The 12,037-nt window shown below is 34.6% G+C and overlaps 1 protein-coding gene across 1 annotated transcript in view; it reads left to right on the top strand.

Moving 5' to 3' along the window:
- LOC149794117 (tight junction protein 1-like) overlaps positions 1-12,037 on the top strand; it is a 202,222-nt gene that overhangs the window by 135,899 nt on the left and 54,286 nt on the right. The window contains exons 24-29 of the mRNA XM_089968094.1: positions 1,207-1,443; positions 2,491-2,542; positions 4,337-4,492; positions 5,032-5,225; positions 5,661-5,887; positions 10,618-10,827. Of these exons, the coding sequence (XP_089824220.1) occupies positions 1,207-1,443; positions 2,491-2,542; positions 4,337-4,492; positions 5,032-5,225; positions 5,661-5,887; positions 10,618-10,827 (1,076 nt within the window). The remainder of the gene's footprint in view (positions 1-1,206; positions 1,444-2,490; positions 2,543-4,336; positions 4,493-5,031; positions 5,226-5,660; positions 5,888-10,617; positions 10,828-12,037) is intronic.

The raw sequence follows: 12,037 nt of genomic DNA, 5'->3' as shown, positions 1-12,037 counted from the left end.
ACTGGTAAAAAGAAACCAAAGTTGGCTTGACTATGTCAGACAACTTTATAAATATATATATATATATATATATATATATATATATATTAAATTGGCACACTTAAAACAATCCATAGTTGACATCCAGGGTGGGCTAGCTTTGTAATAAAATAACTTTGTATTTGATATCCTGCGTTTAAGTTCAAACAGTGAGTTTATTGTTTGCTACCAGTTGTGTTTATTGACCAACCAGGCTTCTATTTGTATACACAGCATATAACTTGCTTTAATAATACTTTTTGTAACCGATGCCAATGAAGACTGTTATTTTCACTCACAGTGAATGTATTTTCAATTAATGATTTCTATTTGGGAGATGCTGTATGACAGTAACCTGTATCTAGTTAACCTGTATTTAATACAATCTTCATTATTTTGCACCTTAAACTTTATCATACACGTATGGCAGGTGCCTTCAAGCAAACGTTTGACATTTCTCTCTCTTGTTTTCAATTTTGTTGGATCCAGTTTTCTGTCTGAAAACATATTCAAACCGTTAAGTAAAACCAAACATGATCATTTCTCTACATTCACGTCAATGAACAACGTATCCTGTGTTATCTAACTTAAGCAATAATCTGTAGCATGCCATACACTACATGTGTGGAGTTTGTGGAAATATTTTGCTTTAATAAATTGCACACAATGAAAAAATAGGAATAAATGAGAACAATATAGGGTTAGTTTCTTTCATTTTGTGACCATATAAGCATTTTGTTAATTTTTGTAACTTGCAGTGATGGGGGTGCAAATTCAACATAAATTTATTTCAGTTCTTAAGTCTTGGGACATGTGACCTAGGTGACATAAGTTCTGAGACAGGAAAAAAAATGATTTACTTTATCGTGTCCCAGTGTATATGGTAAATACAGTATAGTATAACTTGGTGAAATTTACAGTTATGTACATTGCAAGACTTTGTAGTTTTATGGGATCAGTGTATATATTTTGAATTTATTTTCTTGAATCTTGTTTCAAAATTATTTGTAATAAAAGAAACAATAGGATTCAGGAGGGCTTGATTTTACAGGGTAGAACAACTTGAATTCTTGATTCAGCAAGTCGTGTACTAAATTGCATGTGAGTGTACAATGAATATTATAAGTAAAATATTTTTCTTGTTTTAACAGCTTTCACAATAATTTTATTTTCTCATCCTTTTTTAAGCCTGAAGATGACATTAGTGATGACTACCTGTTTCCAATGACCAATCGTCTAAGTTTTGTCACAGCCCATGAGAGTGACCTTGATCTAGGTCGCCACTTAGGAGATAGGGTAGACGGCTCTCCAGTGTACAAGAAGAGATTGGTTCGATCTTCCTCTGACCCCAGTATAAACACAACAGACAGGGTTCCTGGTATACCCCCATACCCAGAGCCCCCAAAATACAACAGGTCGCCAAAGGTAGGATAGTTTTACAAGGAATTAGAATAATTAATTGGTCATTAGAATGTAATTGTATTCATGGGAAATTTTAAGGCATGAAATAGGGTACTGTTATCTATGTATTAAAGCATAGTACCTCACATAGTTAAATCTGTTACTTCTGTTGAGATGTCACAAAATGGACATCACTACTCGGCACGTCAGTCAAGAATGTTAGAATGGGGCAATAAAAAGTACAGAATTCTTTTCCAGTAAACTAGATCTTGGGACTATACAGTGTACTGTACTCTTTTCTAAGAAACTAAATATCACGGTCATGCAAAGTACATTATTCTTTTTCAGTGGACTTTATCTTTGGGCTATACAGAGTGCAGTACTCTTTCACAAAGAACTAGATATTGGGGCTATACAGAGTGTAGTACTCTTGCACAGAGAACTAGATATTGGGGCTATACGGAGTGCAGTACTCTGATCCAATGAACTTGATCATGAAGGGGCTATACAAAGAGCAGTAATTTGATCCAAGAAAGTAGGTCATGGTGCTGTACGATGTGCAGTTCTCTTATCCAAGAAACTAGATCATGGGGTTATAAAAAAATACATTACTCTGATCCACGGAACTAGATCATGCTGCTGTACAAATTTCAATACTGTGATCCTGTTGTCTGATAAATTAATGATGGGGCTTCACGATGAACTGGATCATGAGGCTATACAAAGTGCAGTAGTCATAGTTAAGAAACTAGATCGTGGAAGCTATGCAAAGTACAGTAGTCTTATCCAAGCAAGTAGACCATGGGGCTTTACAAAGTGCACTATTTCTATACAAGGAATTAGATCAATGCTCATCCAAGTAACTAGACCACTAGCTTTAGAAAATGCAGTACTTTGAACAAAAGAAATATGGTGTGTGGGTGTGTGTGTTAAGAATGTAGTAGTCATTGTCAGATATGTATAGTATGTCTTGTTTATAAAATGAAGAAGGAAATTGATTATAAAAGGCAGTAAGTTTTTAGTCACATTTATTTGAAAATGTTTTATAATCACTTCTATGTTGTTTTACAGACTCCTCCACCTCATGGTAGTTATGGAAACTATCAGGATATTGGCACTTTTGGTAAGTTATTTTTTCTGTTTATTTTTGCCAACCACATCATCAAGACATCAAAATGAAAGTGTGTGCACACTGGAACCTGTCTAATTATGATTCTAACCTTGAAGTCACCAAATACACTCTATAATTTTTCACTGATTATACTGGCTCACTGCCCAGTCTAGTGTGTTTGGTCCCCTTCAGGTCCAGCATAAACAGGTTTCATTGTCTTGATGGTAGTGACAATTTTACACCAAGTAAAAGTAACTCTGTCTTAAAACAACCACTCATAAATATGTGTGGATTTTATAATGTTTTTAATAGCATTGAGTCTATTCCTGACAGTAAATGAAAGATATCATAACAGCTGAGTTTCACAATTATGGGAAACCCCTTTGATTCATATTACACTTCTCCCTCTATAACACATGCCCGACTAACTCCTAAACTCACTTATAACATGTGGTCAGGAGTGGATCCCATTTTTTGTCTTCTGGAAAATACCTCTATTGAAGAAAATTGCAAATTCTTTAAGAAATAAATAACATTTATACAAGTATTTTCAAGTGAAATTCATATTTGTTTCATCTTTTGATCTGGTTTCATTGTGGTCATCATAAATGTGATGTGCTCTCTTGTATTCAGATGTGAAACATGTCAGTTGACCTTCAAATTGATAGCAGTGAGCATTTCCATGAGAACGTAATTAAGTACCTGCTTGTGGAAGTGTTGGTTACGATGTTTAAGTACCTGCTTGTGGAAGTGTTGGTTACAATGTTAAAGTACCTGTTTGTGGAAGTGTTGGTTACAATGTTTAAGTACCTGCTTGTGGAAGTGTTGGTTACAATGTTTAAGTACCTGCTTGTGGAAGTGTTGGCTTCAATGTTTAAGTACCTGCTTGTGGAAGTGTTGGTTACAATGTTAAAGTACCTGCTTGTGGAAGTGTTGGTTACAATGTTAAAATGAATTAACAGCAGATCTGCATTGTATTATCATGTTAATTAGTCTTTTGTATCAAATCAAGTAAAGAAGTTGGAATAAAAATTTAAAAGACATGCAGATCCTACCTGCACAAGAGCTAGTAGTCATGGTAGTATGTTTAGTCAACTCATTTCAGTTGATTAAACGAGCATTGAGAACACTTAAGTACATGTAACATAATTGAAATATCTAACATGAATCAATGTTTTATCACACTCAAAGTGAACAGTGTATACAATGTGTGTCCTTCCCCCCCCCCCCAAAAAAAAACAACATGTATTCCTTATTTACCACTAAAAATCTCATAACAGTATTACAGCTTATTATTTGTATCATTAATTTGACTTTAGAACTATTTAGTCTATTCAGATACAATGACTCTGATAGTTAAAATATCTGTGCTAATGATACACATACATACATATATACACAAATATATACACACGTACATACATACATACATACACACACACACACACACATATATATATACACACACACATACATATATACATACACACACATACATATATACACACACACACACACATACATACATATATATATATATATATATATATATATATATATATATATATATATATATATATATATATATATATATATATGGAGGACCTGATACTTCTCTAGAATCATGTATTGATACAATGTTACCGTTTTATGGACCAGTGGAGTAACATAAAAATGTTTCTTCAGTTCGTCATGCTGTCAGTTTAAGATCCATAGCAGCATGGAAATACATTTCTGTTTTATTCATTAATAACCTGCCAGTTTGCAAATTTTGTCATAAAAGAATCATTTTATATTCTGGTGCAGATCACTATGGTGGCAGGCCTGAGGATAGGTACTACCCATCGTATTATGCTGATAACCAGGGACGTACCCAAAAACCTCCATCTGGCAGGGCAAACATTGACCCATATGCCACCCTGACACCAAGTGAGAGAATCCGGGGAAGGATGACTGGTGAGGGTATGTCAACATTTTACTCCATCTTGATGTGCAATCTGAATCAGCCATATTTGTCATTACTTTTTTTTTTTCTTTTTTTCAGAAATAACATTGCAAGTTTATCAACTAGTCCGTATTTGGGGCTGTATTTGTGTCCTAGTCTTTTGAAATGATGCTGATGCTTCAGTTTTCATGCTTCATATATGTTTTAAAAAATAGAGAAAATGGTGAGAGTTCCACAACTGTATTGTTCTTTTATAATGCTCCCTGTCAGGATAGGTTATGCTCAGATAACTTTATCCTATGCTAGTAATATACCTTTACAATTTCACTGCTCTAGGTTGTGAGGTGTATAGGCTTATAAAAGATAATCATTCCAATCTCATTTTTACAGAAAACAAATGAAGTTTGTGTGTAGGGTATGACTATGTGGACATTAGTACTAAGCCAGAAGTGATTTCGTTATCAAGAAATAAGCAAGCAATTTCAGATACTTAGATGTTTTTTATGCAAATAACAACTGTGTTACAAGTATGCTATATTACAATGTTTAATTGTAGGTCATTGGTATGCAGGACATTATGATGACCAGGGACCACCCCCAGCCATACATCAAAGGGCTGGTTCTGACCCTGCCCATCATCCAGACCCATACACAAATTCCTATCATCCTTCTCGCTCCTCTACAGGGCAAGTCAATCATCCATCCCATCACTCCCCAGGGCAGCCATTCCATAAGCCACATGAACAAAAGGTAAGCCCAAGGTGGAAGTTTTCTCGTCTAATTCAGACTGTTGGATTTACACTCAAGTACCGATCATTATTAATTTGCAACTTCTATGCCCTTTCATGATTGCAGTAGGTTTAAAATTTAGTCATCAAAAGTTTTGATTGTTTTGAACAGATGTTTAATAGTTAATTGGAATAGTTCAGATACAATTATTGTGTATATGATTTGTTTAGAAAATACTATCAAAAACCAGTCTGAACAGCTTGGGCTTTTGGTAAAGTAACTCCTCTACCACTAACAACCAAATTCTTGCTTGGATATTAAAAGTGTGATCCCAAATTTAGTCTGTCTTGTTTTGAATATCAGTTCCTCTGTGTCTAGTATTTTATATAGTAATAATTTGAACAGTTAAGGAAAGGGAGCCATGCTTATTAGAATTTTATATTTTTGATACTGCAGCCTTACAACGATTCATCCTCATATAGTAGTGACTCATTTACAAAATACATGCAGAACCCTTCCAACAAGCACGATGACTCCAAACTTCGTGACAAGCAGTTTGACATGCAGAACCAACAAGGTAGCCGAGGTCATGATCCCTACAGGTTCACACGTAGCACTGCCAGTAAAGTTGCAGCAACCAAAGTTGACAAATCAAAACTCACAGATCTTTCAGCAAAATATCGGTAAGTTTTTGGTATTCTGTACATATAGCATGTTTTAAGTCAGATGGTTAAATTTTAAGTAATTCATTTAAATTGATACACGGAACATACATTTAAATTGACTTCATTTTATCGTTCTGGATTCCAGAGGGCCAGTAGAAAAAGAGAGGATGGTCAGCAGTTTGAAGCTTGAGATTAATTAAGCAAATAAGAAAAGGCAATTATTCATTTAACGAATATGTAGGATTGACAAATGTACATGAAAGAATAATTATTCCATTGGTTTTTGTGTGAAATTAATTTCCAGGCTTTTCTATTAATAATAATAATAATAACCTGACCTTGATATAATTTTCTGTAACAAGGTTCTACTGAACATGGAGCAATCCCTCACTATAATGACATTCATTTGGAGTACCTTTCTGATGTCGCCTTATAGTGAGATTTTATACTTAATATTACAGTTCAGTAATAAAATGGGATACATGAAATTCACTTTTTATTGAGGCATCTTATAGTAAGGGAGTACTGTTGGTTGCATTGAGGCATCTTATAGTAAGGGAGTACTGTAAGTTGCTTTGAGGCATCTTATAGTGAGGGAGTACTATAGGTTTCATTGAGGCATCTTGTCACTTTCTGCGTAATAACATATTTCACATGTAAGGTTTGATATATGAACACTGTAAATGTACATCTATTAGTAGATGACTAGTTATGTAATGGGTGTATATCTCGGAAAAATAAGCAAAGCAACCCACATGGTCTTTAGAAAAAATATAATTATAAGGAACTAATGGAACTTGTTTCATGTTTCTCAAGTAGTTTTCACTGATAGTCCAGAATTAAAATGTATGTGTTAACCCTTTACTTCATGCAAGTGTCTTTGGACGCCTCTACTCCATTTGTATGCAAGCGCCTTTGGACGCCTCTACTCCATTTGTATGGAAGCACCTTTGGACGCCTCTACTCAATTTGTATGCAAGTGTCTTTGGATGCCTCTACTCCATTTGTATGCAAGTGTCTTTGGACACCTTTACTCCATTTGTATGGAAGTGTCTTTGGATGCCTCTACTCCATTTGTATGGAAGCACCTTTGGATGACTCTACTTCATTTGTATGGAAGTGTCTTTGGACGCCTTTACTCCATTTGTATGCAAGTGTCTTTGGATGCCTCTACTCCATTTGTATGCAGGTGTCTTTGGACGCCTCTACTCCATTTGTATGCAGGTGTCTTTGGATGCCTCTACTCCATTTGTATGCAAGTGTCTTTGGATGCCTCTACTCCATTTGTATGCAAGTGTCTTTGGACGCCTCTACTCCATTTGTATGCAAGTGTCTTTGGACGCCTCTACTCCATTTGTATGCATGTGTCTTTGGATGCCTCTACTCCATTTGTATGCAAGTGTCTTTGGATGCCTCTACTCCATTTGTATGCAAGTGTCTTTGGACGCCTCTACTCCATTTGTATGCATGTGTCTTTGGATGCCTCTACTCCATTTGTATGGAAGCACCTTTGGACACCTTTACCCAATTCGCATACAAGCGCCTTTTGATGCCTCTACACCATTCTCATGGAAGCACATTTTGATGCCTGCTGCAAACATCAGCCATCTTGAGCGGGTTTTCGTAGTGCGACCTTCGGGGACAAACCCCTTTTAGATACTACATTCATTGGTGTGAATGATCATTACGTCAGATGATGTGGTCGCTGTTTATGCTCTGGTCGAAACCTGCTATTTAAAGTAATTGGGTTGTATTCTCCACTCTCCAAAATGTAGGTCGCAGTTTCGTTCAGTACTCAATTTTTCACAGTTAGAATCACAACTATGAAAGCTTTAATAATTTAGGTAAAGGCTCTGATATTGATGTAGGCAGAAATTAGTTTTTATAAGTTATCAAATTAAGATGATTTAGTGATGTAGACGCAGACAAAGAACTTGTAAATTGGGGCCCTGAGTGGCTGAGTGGTCTAAAGCGCTTTCCATTGCAGATCACTGCCATCTCACCTCTGTCTGCGTGGGTTCGAGTCTCAGATTTGGCTAATGTGGGTATGTGAGAAAGTTTCCCAGTAGCTTTTCGTGGGTGGGTGGTTCTTTCTGGGGTTTTCCCGGGTTCTTCCTCCACCATTAATACTGGCAGCCATGTATATAGTCTATCATGTGCTGAAAAATGGCGTTAAACCCTACAACAACAACTTGAAAATTTCGAGTATGAGAAAATGCAGTTACGGTTGGTCACATCGCTTCACTGACTTGATGGTGAACGAGTTCTTTCAAGACTTTGAAGCACATAAAAAATTCTTCCAGGAAAAATAATTATACAGCTATAACGATCAGATTTTACTCTTAAATCTTTTCATACATTAATATATGTGTACCAAAATGTAAAACACATAAAATTGCTGTTAAATGTAACATACACTACACTGCTTAACAGTTATCAGGCAGGCCTGTGTGTATGGATTCTAATAGGTAACAGGTGTTCTATTACAGCACACTGCAGTGGGTAACTTTACTATATGTATGTTGAAGGGCTAAAAAGCCATACACTCTATGAGGTAAAGGGTTAAAATACTCCCACTTACTGCATTGGGTTTGTAATTCATTTACAAAGTGGTATTTTGTTGAAATCTGAAGAGTAGTAAGTTTGTGCGTATGCATGATTTTATTATATAAATGTCAAACCTGCCTGATCTCCTTGCATTGTATATTTCCATTTCCTTGTATGTTCTATTCAGTCCCAGATTAGAGAATTGAAGAATCACCAAGCTTCATCTTTCTTGCTTCTATATTATTGTTGTTGTTGTTGTTGTTCTTGGGGTGTTATTAAAAATTAGATTGGGTGACTATCCAGATTCGTACAGGTATTTCAGTAAGGAAGTAGAAGAATGGTAGTCCAGGGGCAGTTTGGGGGGATAGAATTAAAAAAATGGTGTGGTTGTATCAACTCAGGTTGCTTGAAAATATTTTCTTATAATAAAATTTATTTGTGTTAAATTCATATTGATAATTCATGTTTAATTTTTTAATCATTCAATTTTTTAATTTCATGTTTGGTGTGAATGAAGTGAATACCTTTGGTACATAACCGACACAAAATCTGAAAATAATTAAAAAAAAGGCTGGTACAAAAATGTTAGTCTTCAGGAGTTATAACAATAAGCAATATAAGCAAAATAAAATTGAGATTTTATAATAATACACAAGTTGTAATCGACAATGTAGAAATAATCAATTTAAAATGAATGATTTTTCTGTGTTTTTTGGTTTGAGTAAAGCCTTTGAAGATACTGTACTTTTTATTCATGTGTTATGTAACCAGTTCTTTACCCTTTACAAAAATATATAAACCTGATTCAACAAAAAAAATTAAAAATACAAGATCAATAAATTTAGTAGAACAAGATATCTTGTGGATTAGAATGAACCTTTTGTAATGTATAACTGATGGAAAAGAATAAAATTGGAATCTATTTTAGGAGAAAATATACAATTGCAGGTTGTATAAACTAGAAGCAGTATTGTTATTATGGATAAGAATTCCTTCACAAAATTCTAGATATTATTTGAAAGTAATTGTATTGATTTTGCTTCAATAAAGACTTGGGGGAGGGGGGAGGGAACCATGTCTAAATGTATTAATTTATTTCTAAAACTTTGCCATGTTTTAAATTTTTAAATATCTGGAGCAAAGTTTTATGTTTGGCAAAAATACTTTGACATTTGCTAGTTTTTGCATGTTAAAGTGTCTAGAACATTTGTCATTGGTATGTTATCATGTTATCACATGCATTATTGTATGGCGATTAATATGTTTAGTGCCATCATCCACAAATTATCTGTGTAATTTGGGATTTTAGTATGACAAAATAATACCCCCAATATGCTTTACTTATAAAACATGAATTATAATTTTGGATTGTGCGACAGTACTGTGACTTTGTTGACCATAAATTAAAGCTTCATTTGTAACCTCAACTATTAAAGATCCTGGATGGCCATGATTATATGCATTAAGAATTCTCGTCAAACTAGGGTAAAGTAGGCAAAATCAACATGATATAAAGTTTGGGGGATAGGTCACATGTTGTATTCCTACAGTAGTATACAAGTCTTAGTCAACTGTTAAATTATGTAAGCCATGTGAATCAGACAGCTTCTTAAATAAACTTTTTCAATATTTGAGCATTTCATGTTTTTAAAAAAACATGGCAACAAAAATCACTGGTGGTTGGCATCTGTTGAAACCCCTGTATATGTGTATTGGCACCATTCTTGCTATGTGTGTCTGATTACAAAGCAGCATAATTCATGGATGGGTAGACATCTAGGAATTTGTCACATTGTAACCTGTGCAAATTCAATTTGGTACAACTTCACAATATTTGATCAACTTATTGTGACAATTTTGTTATCAACTAAACATTTTGCTTTTTTTAAAAATAAAATGGTAAAATTTAGAAAGAGAAACCTAGAATGTTTTAAAATGGTCTGATTTTGTTTGAAAATGTTGTAGATATGAGTAGGTGTAATTATCTCAGCTCTGGTGATTCCTCAGTTGAACATTTATATGTCCTTTAGTTGTCATTATTGTTATTGTTATTATTATTATTATTATTATTATATTGGTAAAAGTGTCATAAATTTATCCTAAGGACATGATGTAAAATGATTGAGAAAAGGCAAGGGGACAGAAAGCATCCTTGTATCAGACCATGTTTCATTTGAAAGTCACAATTCATTGCTTTACAGGCGTGAGGACCTAAGATCAAAACCTAGTGCCCCAAAATCTCCCCCAGCATCACAGCCTCCTCAGTCCCCACCCCTTGAGGCAGGATCAGCCAATCACCATCCACCCAAAAGGAAAGACCCACCCCCAGTTCCTGCCAAGACATATTCACTCAAAGACCGTGGCATTGAGCCCGATGATCAAAAACTTAGGAATTATGAAAATTCCAACAGGTAATTCCACAGATCTTCACCTGAGTGGTTGTCTATTGGATAATAGTATTTTATAATATTGAATAAGTCTGTAACTTTAATTAGAACAAGAATAGCTGGAGTTTGTCTTATTTTAAAGATGATATTGGATCATCAATGCTTCGAATTTATTATTAAATTTTAGATCATATGTACTGCAGGTAATTAACAAGTCAGTTTAATTGAGATGACATTTTCTACTCTGCCCCCATTATTGCTTTGTCATTAAATGGAAAAGTAAAAGAAAACCTAATTAGTGGTCACATTTAGGCCACTAACCTATTTCTTAAAAATCACCATTTAGGTATCAGTTTTCTAAATTCTTATTTTCCACCTATTTTGTTTCAAAATGTAAGGCTATAAACCTGAAGCCTTGGTAAACCTGAAAGGTTATATTTTAGTAAATTGTATGCTTGTTTTATGTTGAATTTAGTTTATTACCACCCCCACCCCTTTTACTCTCTGAATGCATGGTATAATATGCATGGTCATTACTTCATTCACCCATTTCCACATGGAATATAATAACATCATTCATCATTACTCTCAATTTTCCCCGAGTTAACCATGCATGGCCCAGTCTTGTGTGGCTTTTGTTTATCTCTCAAGGTACTGGCAAATTGGACTTGTTAAAGTTAAACAACTTATGAAAATGACTCACAGTTGTGGTTAACAAACAAATTTTTTAAGAAACTGTTCATTCCAATGCCACTATCTGATGAGTACGATGTGTTGTTTTGATGCATTCTATTGGGTTGGTTTATTTACTCTCACACTCCTCTGCATTTGGAAGCTGGGACTTTGGTTAAAATAAAAATAGTTATTCTTTCCATCATATGACATGTAATAGATCATACAGTCTAACTGGATGTTTGTGGCTTATAATTCCAGTACCAACAGCATCGTTTGAAAACTCTCACCAGGTACAGGTTGCTCAATACACCTAGCATTTAATCCCATAAAATAGTATGACAGTGCTATAAGAAAGGATGAAGCCTTAAATTCTAAACTTATTTGTACTCCCTGGGTATTCCACAACGTTCAAAGATAAATGGGTTAGCTGGAATACTCAGCTTTCTAAATTGAGGTTTGGGAGCTTTCATTAATGGTCTTATAGGAAATATATAGAGTTGATACCTTGAGTTTAGTTTTGTGATGATAACATAAAGTATATGTTAAAAATGCCAATGTC

The sequence above is a fragment of the Sinohyriopsis cumingii genome, chromosome 8 (genome assembly GCF_028554795.1).
Source record: "Sinohyriopsis cumingii isolate HCF-2022 chromosome 8, ASM2855479v2, whole genome shotgun sequence".
Lineage (NCBI taxonomy): Eukaryota > Metazoa > Mollusca > Bivalvia > Unionida > Unionidae > Sinohyriopsis > Sinohyriopsis cumingii.
Note: the sequence above shows the minus strand (reverse complement) of the source record. Positions and strands in the feature narration are given on the sequence as shown.